Here is a 20267-nt window from a genome sequence, read left to right on the forward strand (position 1 = left end):
CCATAAAGGCTAGACAGTTATAGTTATAGAATTTATTGCATTGTCCTATAACTGGCTATAGTGAAGAACAGAGGGCTTTATATTTGTCAGACAAGTGAACAATTACATCTAAGATGAACATGTTTGGGTTTAAACATAGGTTAAATGGATAATAATAGGCTCACAAAGGTAAAATTTTTGCTTGTTTTTTAAATTGATCTTCAGCCCTCTGAGTACTTACTGGCACATAGCAAGCCCTACGTAAAAGTGTCAACTGTATGTGTGATCTTTTCCTTCTCAGCACTGAAACCAGTAGCTTTCCCATCTTGAACAAACTGATTAACTTCTATTTGGCTCTATTTTCTCACCAACAAAATAGGAACAGAAATAATTTGCCCTCTGTTTTTTCTGATATTATTGTGTTGATACATCTAAAGTCTGTCCTAAAATATGAATGCAACAGATGTTGGAGTACTGTACATGAACAGCTACATACTTTAAAAGTAGATATGCAATCTCAAATGATTGCAGAAGTTAAATTTTATAGGAGAGAAAATTAAGATCCAGAATGTGTATGGTATATCTAAGGCCATACAGTTAAAGAGTAGAGCTTTTCCCACAAAACAGTATTTTTAGTCCTAATTTAAACTGTTTACATACTCATCTCTATAGCAATGATAAATATTTTACCCATCAAAAGTGCTTAACTGGAAAGAACTCAGAGAAAAAGAGGCTAAAACTATAAAAATATTTCCCCAATGTATGATTTAAATAGCAATGGACACAAGGTAAATTAAAAGTTTTCTAAAGGTATGTATGGAATTACAGGAATCATAACAATCTTAATATCATGAAGTATTCTGTTATTTTAATACTAAACAGCAACCACTATAGGTCACTTATTTTCAACTGAAGGTTGGACATTTACTTATTTTTAAAAGAGAGGAATTTACATTTTTATAATTAGTGACCTCTCTTTAAGTTTATGTTAGCTTTATCCTCTTCTGCAGCCCTTTTCCCTAAACCTTGCAATGGTAATAAAACACAAGTCAATAGCATCAGTTTATTTCCTTGAAGCAATGAGAATAGTGGTTATTTCTCTAACTCTTCACACACAGGAGAACCCCAGATAAATATTTTCTGTTATATTCACTGGGTGTTTCATATTCTGAGAAGCATTTGTAAAGTAAAGGAAAGAGGTAAACAGAGAAATCATCTCATCAGCTTTCAATTAGAAGGCAGCCCACTAGAGAGAGGAAAAGAAACATAAACACAAGTCCTTATGAACAGAGCTATACAAGTAGAAAGCAAAAAAAGAAAAAAGTCTGCCCCTCTCTTTGTAAAGCCAAGTTGACCTTTGTGGCAAAACTAGTTTGAGGTAATTTTCACTCTGCAGATTACATGTATTTGAGATCAGATAAGCTGAAAATTCAGGTAAAATATCAAGCATTACCAGAGTTTAAAACATAAATTCTGAATGATTAAGTTAAAGTCCTACAATATCTCAGTCTTCGGTCACTGATCCCACCACCATCTGTCTACATGATTCATCCTGATTGGATGTCATAATAGCCCCCTGAGGTCTAACCGTATTCCAATAGAGAAAGTGTGCTTTAATTTTAAAAAGAATAGCATATGACCCAGTTAGTAAGTATAATCCTTCTAAAAACTTTTCCAGCTCCTTGTTTGAGAAATAAGTAAAAAGCCAGTGAAAAGAAGGTTCTCTGGAATGGGATGTGGACAAATAATTAGAAGAAATAGGAATTATGATAAGAAGGGCATATAAAATCCTAAGGGAGAGACAACAACAGGAAGAAATAATAGCACATAAAGAGAAAAAGAGAGAATCATCAGGGGACAATCATGAAATAGGAGTCATAGGAAAGGAATAAAGACTGATACGTTGCACAGTTGTGAAATCTTGGACTTTTACCTTTTAGCAGCTATGTGCCTGCCCCCTCCCCATATACATTCTCCATATTAACTCCCACTCCTGGGGACGGGGAAGAAATGTGGTTGTAAGGATAGAGGGCCTTTACCCGCACACTATTTTATTTTTTAAAATCTCCTTATTTTTAGAGAAATAACTGTTGGCAATGAGGAGATTTTTTTAAATTATTATTATTATTATTTTATCTTTTGGCCACACCGGGCGGCATGTGGGATGTTAGTTCCCCCACCAGAGATCGAATCCATGCCCCCTGCACTGGCAGCGCGGAGTCTTAACCACTGGACTGCCAGGGAAGTCCCAGAGGGGACTTTTTTTTTTTATCAGAAAAAGCATATGAGGGAGAGATTATTCAGGGAATACATTTTCCTTGATTTTGTTTTATGAAAATATAGGTGGTAAATGCAATCTGAGAACTCGTTTGCATAATATATTTGTATATACTGTGTTAACATAAATATAAAATGTTTACTCAGTTTGTGTTCAACATATGAGAAAAACGCCGTGCTGCCTTCCTCTCTTGCCGTTCAGCCCCTTGCTTCTTCCTGCCTTGCGTGTGTGCATCAAGACACCCACTTAGCGAGTAAACCCCCTGAGATGAGAAAACATGCCCTGCTTTGATGGGCATCTATTACCAGCTTTTTTGTACATCATCACGCATACAGAGAACGCTTGGTTTTTGCCAGATTTTAGAAGCCCAAAGTCACAGTATCCTGTTGGGATAAATTTTGTTTGTCTTCAGCAGGAGCACTAAAAACTGTTTCTCAATATACATTCATTCCGAGTAGCTAGACCTTCAGAAACTATGACATTGAGATACCAATTCTTTGCTAAGAGGACTAAAACAGTGATGAAGACTTCAAGACTAAGTCTAACCCACAAAAAACTTGCTTTTCATAGATCAAATTGATTTTTATTTATATCTTTAACTCCAACCTAATTCCTTTAGGGAAAATACATTGTTTACACTTCAACTTCTTTGTTCTATCTTTTAATATATTACTCATTATTTAATATGTTATTTTATCTATTCCACATCCATCATCCTCAGTAAACCATAAGCTCTATGCAGGAAATGTCCATTTAATGAATCTATAAAACTCCAGCTTAATAGATTGGTGTATTCAGATATTTATTTAATTATAGTTTTCCATAAGAAAAGACTTACAGCAGCTTACAGGGAAGACATAAATAAAAGATAATATAAATAAGAAATGTTAGGTAAGAAATGTAAAGAAGCAAGTAACTTTTTTATTGGCAAAAAATAGGACTAACAATATTAGTAATCTAAAAATGCATACTAGAGACCAAGGCTTTTCCCAAATGCAGGTCATGATCCATTGATGGTTTATGAAGTCAATGCAATGGGTCTTGTACAGCATTTTTAAAAAGTAACTCTAATAAAATAAAGAAGATAATATTAAAGTACATTATATGTACTTTTTGTATAGAGTTGAACGCAAAATTACAAAAACAGTCAAAAAGCAAGGAGTTTTCTTCTCTACTGTGTCCCCAATTTGACTCCATTATTTCCGTAAGCCATAACAAAAAGAGAAATTTAATTTTCGTAACAGTTGAAAGAAAAAAAAAAAAAACCAGCTAACTGCTCAAGAAACTACAAACATTTCTAATGCTATTATTAGTAAGAGATTTCTTCTGAGGATACTCATAATAGGAGCCTTGCATACAAATCTCCCATATCCTCAAATAGATACTTTTGGTTGATACAACTCTACACGTTATAGTTTCTCTAAATACAAGCCAATGGCATCATAGCTAGACCTATCAGAGTTCAATAAATCCACTTCTATAGGCTGTCATAACAATGTGATACAAACAGTCTGGCCTATGTTTCCAACTGAATAGATTATGAATAAAAAGAATAGATGTTAAATATATTTATAAATGTATACATGTACACAGGTATAGATGGATGACTATTAAATACATTTTGCTTTGTATGGGCCAGAATATATTGAAAGGGTATAGTGTTTGACGTGCATAACTGTGACATGTACACACTTTACAAATCTCACTGTGAGCAAGAACTGTTGATAAAAACCCTGCTTTTAGTTTTAGTTCATTGACGTCCTATGCAGTGAGGGAATTTATTATTTCTCTAGTATTCCAGAAAGACAGCACAACTACTCTCCTTAAGAATTGTATTCTAAGGAAAAAAGTTAAGGATTCAATAGTATACTGGAAAATATTTATGGTCATTAAGGATCCAACTTGTACATCCGTTTAAGCAGTTTAGTCTTTGATTCATTCAAGTTAAGAATGATTATAAAGAGCACATATAGGAATATTAAAGCCTAGTTAGCTGTAATATTAGCTCCTCTAACTCTTTTCCTTTTGACAAATTTTTCACCAAAATAGAGAAGGATGAAGAGGACTTGGAAAACTGCAACTGAGAGAGACAGAGAGAGAGGGAGAGAGAGAGAATGTTAGGCCAATGTTTACAGAGTAAGAGATACACATGTCTGGAAATGGGTCTATGTAATGTGCTGTGGTGTTTCGTTTTCAAAGGACTATGAACTTGGGCAAGCTGTTTACCTTCTCTAAGTCTCAGATCCCTTGCCTTTAAAAATGGAAAGATAATATCTACTGGGCCAGGTTGCAAGAATCAAATAAGATAACAATTATAAAGTTCTTAGCATGAGTTGAAAGAATAAATACTCTTAATAATTTCCTTTCCCTTTTCTACTTCCTTTACCATCCACATCTTTCTTTACATTTTTTCCTTAGAGAACTCATCACTTTGATATTTTTTCCTTAGTATGCATATGTGCTGAATCTCTATCTCTCTCTGCTCCTGTGAATTTTAGTCCTGCACTTACCAATACTTGGTCAATATCCCTAAGGTAAAGTTAATATGAGATTGATACAGACTCAGGAGTTCTACAGGATACTCTTACACCTTTATCCTTATGCATTACAATTTCATTGTCTCTCACCAACTGACCAGATATTTTCCTCTGATATTTCGATGTCACATCTTTGATCAACATTGCAAAATGGAACATGTTATCTTTCTTGCCAAAGAAGTCAGCACTTCTTATTCTTTGTTTATACTCTCAGTTGCAAGATAATCCCCCTAAGTCTTTAACCTCAAAAAATGAGAATTAACATGAACAAATTTTCTGAATAAATTATAGTTTACATCTAGAAAATCAACAACTTTTGTTTTAATCGTGGTAATTTGGAATTAAAAAATTTCAAAATCAAATTTCACATGCATGTAATTGCTTTAACTGGAGTAAACTGAGGCTTGTTTAGCACTTGTTATGAAGTGGGAGTCATCATCATAAACCTCTGTTATATTTTACAGCAATTAGAGTAATAGCATAAAGAACTAATAAATGTGGATGATCTCTTTCTTTTTAGTGGTTCCTTTTCCAACAACTTTGAGGAAGAATTTTAATTGGTTGATGCCTATTGAATTGTGTATGTTAATTTATTGTAAGAATAGATTCTAATTCCAAATAAATAAACTCACAGTCAGCATCTGTGGAGCATTTCTATCAGCAAAGTATAAAAGCATTTTAAAATCTTTTGTGACTACTAAGAGGCTTTGAGCTTTCGTGTGAGAGTGTTTTGTGTTTGTCATCGTTTCTGACCAGGTAAAACTGACCAGGCATCACTAAATTATCATTCCCCCAAGGACGCAAGCTTGAAGTCATCATTCAGTTTTCATCTTTCCTCACTGCCTATATCCAATCTTAGTAATAAATCCTACTATCCTTCCTTCCTAGTGTTTGTTCCATCTGCACTGGCCTTTGACTTCCCACTGTACTATCATTGGCTCACTCATATTATGACATTGATCACTGAACTTTTATGTTCAATGAGTCTCTCCCATCTCTGCTATGTATTACACACTAATGATAACTTTTTCCCTAAAACTTTATTAAATTTGTTTGCTCCAAAAAACTTTAATTTTTTTTTTACTCCATTTACTCCAAAAACTTCAAATCTTCAAATTACTTCAATGTGGCATTTTAGAGCTTCAATAATCATATGGCACATTATATTTCTGCTTTAGCATTATATTATGTAAATACATAGCAGAGTACCTGGGTCCTAGCAAGAATTCATCACACTTTAGTCCCTCTCCCAAGGTGTCACACTTTGGTAAGACCAGATGTTCCCTAAACACCTTATCCCTTTCCTAGTATCATTCTCTAGATCTTAATGATTTTGTAATCCTCTATACTCTTTGAAGCCAAGTTCAAGGGCCACCTCCTGCATGACCCTTTTACTGATTTCTCTTCTCTTCCCCTGCCCTTGAGTAATTAATAATTGTTGTTTGTATATCATTAGGCATTTAATCACTGACTGTCTTATAGTGCTATTTGGTCTTTGGTGTGTTTCTTTTCAAAATTGTTTCCCTTATTTTAAGTCTTTTAGAGGTATGTCTTCTGTGGAGCCTAATTGTATACAGGGAAGTAAGTAGTAATTGCCAAATAAGCGGTTCTTGATGCTAAATGAATAAATATTAGATCTTTTTGATCATATTTACTATGTTCTTTCACATGTAACCAGATAATTGTTGAGTAATATTCTATTAAAGTATATCTCTATCTTCTGGGCATATTATGTACCCTACAAATATATTGATTTCAACTGTCCAAAGACCTCAGATAACATTGTTTGCTTGGGTCCTAAAAAATTACTTTAAACAATTTAAATGTTGTGCTCATGATTCAGGTTTCACAGATGCAATAACTATTGATCTCAAAAAATGCATCCATATTCCAAAATAAAATTCACTTTAGAACCTGAAGTTCTGGATAAATAGATTGCATTGCACTGAAAATTTTGAAGATTCTATCTATGCTCAAATAAGCACTTCTGTCTTATTCAACTATTTTTTCCTACTCATGCTACCACCACTAACTTATCTGGATATCTTAAAATGTTCTATATAATTTTATGAATATCAAATATAGTTATTGAAAAGTCTTACTTTTCTTTTTAAAAAATCCTTATCAGATATCCATACCGACCATAATCATTGTAATGACATTTGTATGATCTACAGATTAAATATAATGTTAATCAATCTGCCAAAGATTATATTGCTGTGTTCTCAGTATTATTTATGCTATATACACTTTACTCCAGTATCAGGATGTATGATAAATTTAAATAGGTAAATATGGAATGATTATATTGACAGCACTGTACTGTGAATATAACCAAAGTAACATAAGGAACTCACAGTCTAATGAAAGAGACAGACAACCAAATATATTCCAATGCAATTTCTAAAATGCGAATCATAACAAAGAGCACAAAGAGCAGAGAAATTTCACTAATATATGAAATGGAAGCAAATTGTCCAAAGATGACCTTATAGAGATTTTAACATTTAAGCTTGATCTCTACGGATGAGTAGGATTTTTTTCAAATAGAGAAAGGAAAAATGGGGTTTCCTGGAAGAAGAATAGTATAAACTATATTCTCTGCAAAGTATAAAGATTGTGGTAGTATGATAAGCAAGAAATTCAGTGCATTAAATTGGGTAGAATTAGAATGTAGGCCTTGAGAAAAATAAAATAGACTATAGTGATTGGGATCAAATTTTGAAGAAACTTATAAGGAGTTTGGTTTCCAAAGACAGCGTGGAACCATGAGATATGTATAAGCAAAGCAAGGGAAGAGTTAAGGTTGTGTATTAAGCTATAATTCTACAATCAGTGGGCAAAACTAACAGAAGAGGGTAAGAAAGAGAGTCAAGGAGATAAGACACTATTAAGCAAAGAGGGAAAGGAAAGAGTCTGAACAAATGTGGTGGTAGTGGAAATGAAGAAAAGGGGACAAATTAAAGGAATATTTTGGAGGTGGAACTAGTATGACTTCAATATGTTATATAAAGAAGTTGAGATGCAAGTTAAGGTAACTTTCAGCTTTTTAGATTGGAGAAATAAAATGGAGAATGAGAAGAAACTGCTAAAATTGGTAGTTTGGCTCTTATTGGTAACTTCACACGGTACAGCTAAGAATGAAGGTAAATTAATGGAAAAAAATTAAGGCTGCATTCTAATGCTTTCTGGGGGGTTATATGTATCTCAAGTAAATAAAAATCTGATATTTACTCATTTGCCAATTATTTCATAAGGTTACATTGACTAAATAAAGCAATCTAGATAATATACAAAATGGATGTATGCCTTTCACACTTATGGGATTTTTTAAATGAGCATTGATAAAATTCAAGTCTCATCAAGTACTCAGAATCAGACAAATTATGATTTATTTCCTCAGGTATTGTAAGAAGCAAGATAGCTCCTTTTACCTCCTGACAGCAGTGGTAAAATAAATATTTTCAATCATCTAAACTCTTTTGTTTCTGCACTCATCAGAGCATGCAACTGGTAGAAACCAGGCATTGACTGACTGATTTGATTGACATGTGTTTATTTTCTCTTCCACACACTGTGGGATCACAGCATGAGAGTAATGAAAGAAGAGCTGTAATTTGCAATCATGGATAGCATGGCTATTTATTATAATCATACTTACAACTGGACCTGGTGGGCCCTGGGGACCTTCTCCTCCTTTCAGTCCAGGTGCACCCTGGGAAAAGTGAAAAGCAAAGATAATGAATTGATGTGAATTGAATATAAATAGGAGGAGATGTATGATTGACAAAATGAGAATATTAGGAAGTGTTTCCAGACACTAATGTATATTGCTATATGTATTATGACAACCAATGCATATGCTTACATATTTCCCTTTAATTACTCATGAATCTTTATTTAGTTGAGACCTAAAAAAATGCTTCTAATAAGCAATTTTATTCACATATTTCATTAATATGTTAATTATACCTGAGCTCCAGAAAGTCCTCTTTCACCTGGGAAACCACGTAGTCCTGCTGGTCCATCTTTCCCTGAGACACCTTGAGGACCTGGGTCACCCTAAAGAACATAATAAACATCCATCATAGAGAGTAAACTCTACATGTTTCCAGAAACAAAATTGTAATTACCTCTAAACTACTGTGAGTAAAGCCTGAATACCGTTTAATGATGAGAGTATTGTGTGGAATGTCATATACATTAAAATGAGCTACTATTCACAGTTGAGTGTATATAAATGGATGGTTTTATGGTCAATAGAACTAACTGTTCTTGTATATTGTCCAGTCATGCCTTGAGATACAATAAACTGAATATTTTACTGACATATCTTTCTGACATTCATTTAAATACTACACCAGCATTTAGAGAATCTATGGACAAGTAATGAGAAGCTACAGTAAAAAGTAAATGAATATTTTCAGCCAAGAAAATTCCTTGAGCATGGTGTACCTTTGCACCTTCTTTTCCTGCAGCACCGGGAAGACCTTGCTCCCCAGGAGGGCCAGGAGGACCAGGATGTCCACGTTCACCTATGGGACCAGTCTCACCAGTTGGTCCCTAAATTGGATAAATAAACTTCATTAGATTGCTCTTTTATTTTTGGCAAAGATAACACAAACCCAAAACAAATATCACTCCCTTTCACAAAGTTTTATCATTTTCAATTATTTTCATGATGTCCTACAAAACTGCATATAAAGCAGTGAAAGTAAATTACCTGGTAGAAGTCTGAAAGATTATGTGTAATCTTTATTAAAATCTGAGTGTATAGGGAAATATATAGATAAATTCAAAGAGCTGTTTTCTTTATTTAATACCAGATTGTTTCAGAGTGAGGCGAAGTATTGTTAAAAACTGTTTTTTCACTATAATTTCATACCCTCCCCTCTTTTTATATTAGGTGTCAAATGAGTTTAGGAGCAAAAGAGGCACTGGTACCACTACTCAATTAATCACTGCTTGATAATAAGCTCAGGTCCCCTGGAACCCAAACAACCAAAGTGGTCCTCCTTGGAATTTCCATGATTGGAGACCTTCCAATTGTTAATCTACGTTCATTTGACAAAGTCTAGACAATGTGGCAGGGGGACCCTGAAGATCATGAGTTTGGGTTGGCAGTTCCTTTCGGCCAAAGACTATAACAAATAGCCCACTGCCTTAAACTGCTGCAAATGCCAAAGTGAAAAATGTCAGGTCACTTATGTGTCCCCTGAGTGGTGCTGGTTTGTGGTGCTATTTCAAGTGTAAATAGAGAATGGTGACCAGTTGCTCTCTATCTCCACTTAGAGAAAAACAAAATGAAGGATTTAAGTTTAAACATATATAAAGGGAAAGTTTCCAGATGCTAAGATTGTTAAACAGTGGAATGTGTTACTGAAGTTGCTTATGGAATATCATTGCAACAGATTCTTACTTTTTGGTCTTGGATAAAAAACACATGTATCCGAATTTGAGTGTACATTTCTAGGTTTAAATTCCTTTAATTATGTATTGCTGAAGGTCCCAAACTTATCATTAATGCATAAACATTTCTTCCCATAGGAATGTTTCCTTAAACATCTGATCAGAATTTCAATAGTAAGGAATGTAGAACTGATCCTAATTTAATGGCTATCACCACTGAGACAAAAATGAGTGGTGATTCACATGACCGCACAAAAAAAGGAGTATCAAGTATTGCAATCAATATTGCTCCTATTAAATCACTTCCTTTGTCCTAACATGAAAATACGGTTACATTTGAAATAGGCTATAGAATTTTCTTTCTTAAAAGGACCAATAAAGAAAAATAATCCAATGAAGATGCATATTCAATAACACACGTGTTATTTTTATGCCTTAAAGTAGGGAGACAAAAAAGAACACGGGGCTCAGAAACCGGATGTCTGCATTAGGCAGAGATGACTTTTCAAAATCGTGAGGACCTGAAATGTTCAGTTAAGCCCCAAGATGTTTACATTCTAGTTGGGGCCCTAATTCTATTTCTGTTCAGAGATAAATAACATAATAGGAATGATTCTTTCAGTTAGATTTTTCCACAGGAAATTGCTGTGAAGTTGTTTGGAATAAAGAAGAAAACAATTATTTAGAGGGTTTTTTAAAAATTAAAACTGATAAGCAGTTAAAAGGAAGGCTCAGCACACACACAGAAATCTGCAAAAAGAGCATCATGCACACTGTTTTCTTCTTTATAAAGTAGCAAACAGAAATTCCCTTGGCTCAAAGTGATCTCTGAAATAAAAGGGATCAACCAATCCAAGAACTCTTCGTTTTTGCTTCTATCACACATATTCCTAGAAAGAAGACACAGTTTTCGTTTCTCTCTGTGTGTGTGGTGTGTGATTGAGTTACAAAGTATTAAGAGCTGATTGTAGGCTGAGGAAAGACTACTTAAAGCAATTAAATAATTAAAACACTCAATCAACTGCTCTTTTGCTATAATTTGTTATTAGCAGGGATAAAATTCCAGCTGAGTAAACTAGATGTGTCGTGTCCATTCAATAGGCTACGCCACAATAAAAACATTGTTTTCTATCCCTGTGAATTATTTTCTATAAGTAGTTAATACTATAATTCAGGATACTGCATCAAGTTTTGAGATTCTTTCTGCCACCTCCCTTGAAAAAGCTACTTGTCTTTGCCATTATTTCTATATACTCAAAGATTACACCCTAATATTTTATCATCGACGGAAATCATTGTTATGAAGACAGAAATTTTAAGAAACATGTAATATAATGCAAATATTAACATTTTAGAAGAATTGTGTTAGAAGCTTTATATTTCTAATATATTATACCTCTAAATCTAATTTATACTTAGAAAACTAAAGTCATTTTATAATTTGAAATCCCCAAAAAAGATTATGGCCAATCTATTTAAAAATTATGTGATGTTTTTAGCAGATGATGCCATGATCAGGCTTTCGTGTCACCTTCATTGTGAACTTTCTGACTTAATGTCAGTTATTTTATTCTTTTCTTTTATTCATTCAGGCAATTGAAAAATCGCTTTAGCTAACTTATGGTTTGCTGAAGTTCATTTGATGCAGGCAAATTATATATTTAAATGCCATCCAAAATATAAAAATACATAAATTTCAATTAAAAACTTTTCACAATAAAATGAGCAAATTTTACACAACTTAGCAAAGGTGAAAATATAAACAAGAAAATAAATCTTGTTAGGAAAATAAAGTAAATGGAACGTACCTGTGGTCCAACAACACCCCCTGGCCCAGGAGGGCCGGTCTTGCCTTGAAACCCCTAAGGTAAAAAAAAAAATCTATAAAAGCTATCCAGGACACAAAGCATAAATTAAAATTCTCTGAGACAGTTGAATAATTCACATTAAAAGAAAGTCATCTTTTGGATAAAAATACTTATTTTTAAATGCCTATGAATTATTACATTCCAGTTCTTTTTATATTGAAAACTTAACATCTTCACTATTGTACACTGTAGTCCTATGATTACTTTCAATAAGCTTAAAAAAGAAAACAAGAAAATGGGATGAAGCTGGAGCAAAAATGTGTTCTTAGCCCTCTTTCACTGAGTCAGACAACATAGAAATTTTAATCGAGAAATGTTTACAGATGAAATAAATGAGGATTTAGACATTCTTTGAAACAGTCCACTGGTTCTTTATACAGAGATAAATCTACAGTCTGTGATATTCATGCATTTCTCTTTCCTGCATTCCAACAATCTCATAAAATAAACAAGATATAAAAATAAATTTATAAAAAGAAAGCTTTGCATGCTTTGTCATTATTTCAACATTTTATCAGTGTTCTTTCTTAAAACCCAAAAGAATATACTTACAAATGTACCTTGCATATAATGCAGTCATTAGAATAAAATCCAGTAGATGTGAGCGCATGTACTCACTAAACAAGGCCTTTGGGCATATATTCTGGTGTCTATATTTCTCTAGACTCCTGGGTTATTCATTCTGCATGACTGTATTATGATTAGCAAATTTCCTTCTCATGTGAGTTAATTGACACTTAACAGTTGGATAAAGATTCAAAATACTGACAAACCTGCCAAAGAATTGAATTAAAGCAAATAGTATTTGCAAAAGTTTTATTCATTATAACATCAGATTGGAAATAAGAAAGTTAGAAAGCAAAGAGCAGAAACTAGCCCCACACTTGTATCATGAACTTCCAGATAATTGTGATTACATTATTTATAAAAACAAAACTTAAAAGCAGGAAAAGAATCTGTAATTATTTTAATTGATGCCATGGGGAAAGAAAACAAATTTCTCCTATTTTTAAAGTACATTAATTCTTTTTTTTTTGAACTTGAGGACACGGGGTGAGGGGAGAAGCTGGGGCGAAGTGAGAGTAGCATCGACATGCGGGAAGCAGCAGCATAGCACAGGGAGATCAGCTTGGTGCTTTGCGATGACCTAGAGAGGTGGGATAGGGAGGCTCAAGAGGGAGGGGATGTGGAGACATATGTATGCATATAGCTGATTTACTTTGGTGTACAGCAGAAACTAACACAGTATTGTGAAGCAATTATACTCCAATAAAGATCTGTTAAAAAAATACATTAATTCTTAAGACCATCAAGTTTCCACTTGAGTTATCAATAACAACAGCAAAGTGAATCAATTCAAGGGAAATATATTATAGCATTTACTTAGCTTGACTGCTTAATTTTAACTTTTCAGGAACTTAATGGTGTGGAAATTTGTACCCACATATGTAAGCATATATATACATAATTTTTTTTTTCTTTTTCACTGAGAGCTAACAGCTCTTAGTGCTGTTACTCTTATCATTTGTTTACAGCATGTAGTCCCACATCCTAGCTACTCCTTAGATGATCTCAATAACTTCCATGATCACAATTGTTATCAATGCCTTCTTATGTTTTTTCCTCAGCTTAACATTCTCAAAATTGTTTTCACTAAATAAATCCTCTCCTTTGATTTTCCACCTCTGTTCTCTCCCTTTATTAACAAAGTGACTTCAGATCCCAGACTTTCCTCAGGTCCTCAAGCTCAGTCATTTAATCCTACCATGTCATCTCAGAAACTCGCAAATACAGCTTCTTCTCTCTTGTTGAGTAGACAGACCTGTCTTATTTGAACTATACTCACCACTTTCCTTGACCACTACAGTTTTTCAAGTCAGGTTCACTCACCTGTCCACTTGTTATCATGCCACAAAAGCAAATCTATTCAACTCATTGCTAAGCATATGTCATGAAATATCCATTACCAAGTCTACACAATCTCAACTTTCCCTAAACAACCATGCACCACATGGTTGCATAATCTGTTCCCTCTGTCTGGATCACCTTTTGCCCAATTTCTAATCACAAAGTTTGACATAAAGCTGTAAGTGCAATCAGGACTTTAAAAAAATTAGTCTTATAAAGTTTTTTCCTTAGTAACTGTGAGAGCAAGAATAGCAGATGAAATTGATCACAATAATAATTAATTATGAAAATTAACTGATTAAAAATAAACGCTTAACTGAGGAAATTCTGTGAAAAATTTGCCACCCAGACTTGTATTCATATGTTCTAAGAGGGTGCTAGTACCTCTGAGTGAGAAACAGATTTGGAAGGAGCTGGAAAACAGCATTGACCATACGCCTGCTCATTCAAAACATTCAGAGTTTTGCAAGTATCTTATAAATCTGACACTGAGGATCTTACAGATGAACTATGTGCAAGAAAACTTTTATAGATCAGAATGGAGTGCGATTATTCTAATACTGTCATGTAATAAGACTTTCCTTGCCATTTAATTTTAGGATAATAAGTTAAATTATGTTTTTCAAAATCCCGAAAAACAGAAGTTAATTTGAGACATGAGTAATAAAAATGGAACTCCTATTCTGATCACCTCTACAGTCAAAGCATGATTTGGCACTGTGTTTCTGAGACAAACGTGGGTTGTTTCAGTATAATAAAGACTATCTCTAATTATTCCTAGTGGTCTTAAAAAGCTTTAAATTGTAAGATGTCAGAATGAACCTTCAATTCAAGGATTTCTGAATGGGAACAAATCTCAAATATAATAAAATACTTTCTTCTTTAAAAAAAGGAAACAGATATATCAAAATATAGATGCCCTAGATCCTGACTCTTGGACAAGATAATCTTTTGAATCACAGTCAACACAGAACAAGGTGAGAAAGAAAGGTTCCTGGTGATAGGGTGACTCACTACTGTTCTTAAAGTGGATTTGAAATCAGGAATACAATTTTCCAGACATAATTCTAGTTGTTGTTTACAAAAAACTACTAGATGAGAATATCCATCCTAGAAACGTTAGTTAATATGCTAGTTTTCCACTTTAACTTTAAAGGTTATATATAATATGGTTACTTTGGATAGAAGCAGAAGCTCTTGATTAAATTAAAGTCAAAAGGGATTTTATAATGATAATTCTCTAGGTACCCCTTCCTCAAAAGACATTTTGGAAATATTTGAGAGGTATTCCCAAGAAGCTATACCATGACTTAGTTAAAAATGATTGACTGCAATATTTGAATGAGAATGCGTTTGCAAATTTGAATGTGGATTATCCTTTAGAGAGTTTATTTCTTGCTCATCATGGAGATGTCTTTCCCAATAGGAAACCCAAACAATTTTACTCTTTGGTCTCACTAAAATCATTCTTGATTTTGCTTCGGTAATCCAAGACTTTGAAGTTTACAATCTGACTAAAACTAAAAAGTCATTACACTAAGAATTGTCACTTGGTGAGCAAAACAGGAATTGGCTGCTGCTGCCAGATTGTTTATCCTATGTAGAAAATCATCATGTTTTCAAATCTGTTATCCAGTATTTCTATTGAACCCCAAATATGTGTTCATGCTGGCAGAATACCCTAAGATAATTTTGAGCCACACAGTCAAAGGTAGTCTGTGTTGTGGTTTCCTTAAGAAATCTGGATAAAATTAATCAATGTTAGGAGCCAAGAACTGATTCCAAGGAAACATGCTAATCCATGGTGATTTCTTATTAGACTACCATCCCACTGCAACAGTCAGATACAAAGTTTTGTTAACAGTGGCAGAATAAATAAACAAAACCGCCAGGATTCTTAAACCACAGTTGAGCTGCCAGTTTCCCCGTTGTCTACCTCTGTTATACACATAAGTTATTCAGAGAGTGTATTTAATGTTATATTCCCCATCATTTAAGTTACATTTTTTTCCATTTCCATTTTCCTACTTGAGAGGAGAGAATGCATTTGACATAGTTCTAGACCAATTACAGCCTTACAGTTCCAATAGCAGGAAATATTTCATCCCTTAATTCTGGATAGAAGAGTATATTATCTGCAGTTTATTGTAACGTGTCTCCTTTAGAGAGTGGAAAGGTGAAAGGGTAGGGTGGAATATATCTGTAACAAAAACTTATGTGAAAGGGTCAAGGCTGACAACCTTGTGGAGGTATCCAAAAGACAATGAGGTCTTTTCCATCAGCTTATCCCTAAAGTGTTGTTATTGAAAACAAGGAAAATCAAGTAACATCCATGTCCTCAAGTATATTTATTTAAATGTTTAGATACAAACATAGGTCTATTTATGTATTGCAAATATATTTTTAAAAGATTAAATGGAATTAATTTCACCATTGTCCTTAACCTGATAATTGACTTGTTAATAATAAAGTATCTTTCTGTGAAATGATGAACTGCTTGAGATAGAAAATTTGAATCAGAAGACTGGGTCACTTACAGTCTCTCCACGTTGCCCAGGGTGTCCTGGCAGGCCATCCTTTCCAGGTGGTCCCTGAAATCACAAATATTAAACATCAAACATCATAAATATTTCTTGAATTATTTATAATCTAAATACATGTTAGGCAATTTTCTTATATCTTCATTAGATATCTTATTTTGATGTTCTATTGACTTCACATACGGTAGAATGTGTATTTTTTTTTTTTTTTTTTTTTTTTTGCGGTACGCGGGCGTCTCACTGTTGTGGCCCCTCCCGTTGCGGAGCACAGGCTCCGGACGCACAGGCTCAGCGGCCATGGCTCACGGGCCCAGCCGCTCTGCGGCATGTGGGATCTTCCTGGACCGGGGCACGAACCCATGTCCCATGCATCGTCAGGCGCACTCCCAACCACTGCGCCACCAGGGAAGCCCCTGTATATATCTTTTTAGCATATCTATAGCTATAAATGAGACCAGGAGAAAATTGTACAACTGTAATCTGAATATTTTACATTTAAATTTCATTAGCATCTTTCTTTTCAAAAAGCATATTCATATTGGTTTGTATTTTTGTTTTTGTAAAAATGTTAGCTCCTCAGTACTTGACAAATGAATATTTTTCCCTCTTTTTGGTGATGTGTTCCTAATACAATTTCTTGTGCACTGAGACTTGGATACCAGAGATAGATAGTGTCCTCTAGTGGTGGTCTGAGCTCTTACTAACAAGAATGTGAAAGAAATACAAACATAAACAATGGCATTTTACTTCCCAGTTGCTTCAAGTAAAGGAAACAAGGTGCAAGACTCAATTTTAGAAGTCATCAGGGCAAATTTTTCCCAGCAGGTTTTCTTAAATACCCTCTTGGAAGCATAATGTTTATTAAACACTGGCGAGCACATCTACTATGTTATCACTTTCAGTAAAGGATGCTGTCTTTGTCATGACTGAAAAAATAAATGAAGCCATTAACTAAGTACTTAGTAAACAACTCTGTGAGGTTCTTATGTTTTAGATACTTAGTAGAAATAGATTGCTTCTTTAGACTGCATTATGGATTATTCATACTACTCAGAAACCATTAAGCACCAAGTTCAATTTTCAAAACATGTATAATAAGTATAGGCAGAGATATTCTTAGGTGAGAATGTCTGGATAAATGAAGAGAAATGATCACTGTAATAACATTTTTAATGATAACAGGTATACCTCTCACAGTATGTTAATTATTTGAATAAACCTACTTATTTATTTAAAAATACATTATTTACATAAAGCTATTTTCAAATATCAATTCTTTGTAAATTGAGTTTGATAAAAGGTATTTCAAAATAAGATCATTTTCACAGATAGCTTTTTTCTCACTGGAATAAGACTTTTTCTAGCTTGGTTATAACGTTTCAGTGGAAAGCCTTCCCAACAGTGACTAGTACCAGCTCTGCTTCCTGATTGCATCTTTACTGACACACTGGTTAAATTACCAGCTCTAAATAAAGCTTGTTATGATATTTCACAAGATCATAGCTTCCTCAGTGATTTGTTCATATTTTCCAGGATCATCTCAGTGATTCTATTCCCATCCACCCAAAGGACCAAAGCTGGAATGTTTTTAACCAAGTCCCCAAAATGTTCTTGGATATCATCTACCCAGCCCTTCTTTCAAAAACATATATTACATATCTATGTATTAGGCATTAGGTGTATCGTTCTTGGTTTAGAGGTGAGACACATCTATAAGTAGTTGATTGCTAGTGGACCTCATCTAGGTTCAGTATTTCAAAATAGTAAATAAAAACAAATCCTGTGCTCTATCACTATTTTGATACATATGGGAAAAAATATGCCATTAATTGAGGGCAGTAGTAAAAGTTTTAACTAAAATTATAGAGGGCGAGAGCTAAAGGATAATAAACATGAGTCAGGTTTTTTTTTTTCCACCACTCTAAAGTGTATCTCAAATGATGAGTTTTGCAATCAGTATAAGGCATTTACATGTTTTTTAGCAAATCTGTAAATATAAAAGTTAAATATCTTGTTATATTTGCTGGTGTGAAAAGTATAGATTACACTTTTATTGCAAAATATTGTAACTCTTTAAAACAGTGATCTTACATCTAAAAAATGTCACATGGGATGAATGCAACATGATTTTTAATGGCTTTCCTAGATATCCTATGGGAGCAGTGTAAATAGACTATATAAAGAATTCATACCATCATCATTTTTCTTAAGTATTTATTCCTAATATTAAGTGATTAATCCTAAGTAATTTTTTTTTTTTTTTGGCAATGGCTCACGGGCGCAGCTGCTCCGCGGCATGTGCGATCTTCCCGGACCGGGGCACGAACCCATGTTCCCTGCATCGGCAGGCGGACTCTCAACCACTGCACCACCAGGGAAGCCCAATCCTAAGTAATTTTAATGGCCTCACACTACTATCCAATAAAATAAGCATATTAATTACCAAATAATTTCATGGCATTAATTTAAATATAATAATTTTATTGATCAAAGTAGACTGCCCCTTTAATATTGTTGGTGAAGAGTAGTGACAAGAAATTCATCTAAATGGGGGGAGGGTGCATATACAGCAAAGCAATCCATGAAACGACACTTATAAATGTTAAGATGTTTTTCACTTCACACTGGCACTGAGTTTTGACTTTTCTCTAAATAGAATGTATCTTATAGTAGTCATGTTATAAATCCTAATCACCTAAATTAATTTTTTTAATTGGGATAACTATATGCTAACACTGGCATGAGATTAACAGACTCTAAACATGAACATTCTAAGTGCTTAATCCATACTCCACATGTGTCTGTGTGAATATATATATTTTTTCATTTATTTTTCATGTATATATCTAACATATGTATGTGTGTGTGTATATATATATATATTTCCTGATTACTATGAAAATGAATCAATTAATTTGAAGGAAGAGGAGCTTGGTTCTATCTCTCTACCTGAATCCCTCCTTCTAAATATCAAAGAAATGAAGACAGTTCTTTCCTATATGTTATACAACTACATAGCAGAGAAATGATAGGTACTCTTATTTCACGCACTAATGTTGCATTTGTCAGAGAAATAGAGTATAAAACTCATTTTGTTTAGCAGTGAAAGCAATGTTCCTTAACAGTGTCATGTCTGTCCAAGCAGACTACATGTTTCTCAAATGTAGGCATTTATTATATTTCTAATACTCCTTAGAGACAAAATGCATGCATGATCAATGGCTCAAAACTTGTTGAAAGATATGTGACAGAATGGACTGAAAAAGTTTGAGGAAAAAATGGCTTTATTGACAATAAAATTATATTACATGAGAGAAACTTCTTAACAATTTGTACAAATATAAATGGTATGATAATGTTGAAGTTACACATATCACTGGATTTTATGTTGCTAAACAATGATCTATGCACATGGCTTCAAAATACTTATGAAAGAATCTTATGCGCAAAATCATTTTTGCAACAGTATTTTCACTTCTCTGTATGTGCAACTTTGCATGACTTAATATTACATTTGGAACAAAACTGAAATAGTGAGCAAACAATATTATATGCAGACAGTATCTATATTATCCTTTGTTTAATACTAGCTATTTGTATTAATCCTTTCATAACACAATAATATAGATAAAAAGTTTTCTTGATATGTTTGCTGTACTAGAGCAAGACTGTTAGTGATAAAAATAATATTTTAAACAGTGCCTAAAATTATTTTAGAAAGTAAGAGAGTTTCAGCATTTAAGTCAGT

At 33.6% G+C, this 20267-nt stretch overlaps 1 protein-coding gene across 2 annotated transcripts in view; it reads right to left on the reverse strand.

The window, feature by feature from the left end:
- The window catches only part of COL11A1 (collagen type XI alpha 1 chain), a 195323-nt gene that overhangs the window by 56472 nt on the left and 118584 nt on the right, over nucleotides 1-20267 (reverse strand). For both annotated transcript variants that reach the window (XM_027114503.1, XM_027114504.1), the window contains exons 37-41: nucleotides 16517-16570; nucleotides 12012-12065; nucleotides 9250-9357; nucleotides 8767-8856; nucleotides 8456-8509 (exon numbers count right to left, since the gene is read on the reverse strand). In XM_027114503.1, the coding sequence (XP_026970304.1) occupies nucleotides 8456-8509; nucleotides 8767-8856; nucleotides 9250-9357; nucleotides 12012-12065; nucleotides 16517-16570 (360 nt within the window). The remainder of the gene's footprint in view (nucleotides 1-8455; nucleotides 8510-8766; nucleotides 8857-9249; nucleotides 9358-12011; nucleotides 12066-16516; nucleotides 16571-20267) is intronic.

The sequence above is a fragment of the Aethalodelphis obliquidens genome, unplaced genomic scaffold (genome assembly GCF_003676395.1).
Source record: "Aethalodelphis obliquidens isolate GAN/ISIS:26980383/991018 unplaced genomic scaffold, ASM367639v1 scaffold13, whole genome shotgun sequence".
Lineage (NCBI taxonomy): Eukaryota > Metazoa > Chordata > Mammalia > Artiodactyla > Delphinidae > Aethalodelphis > Aethalodelphis obliquidens.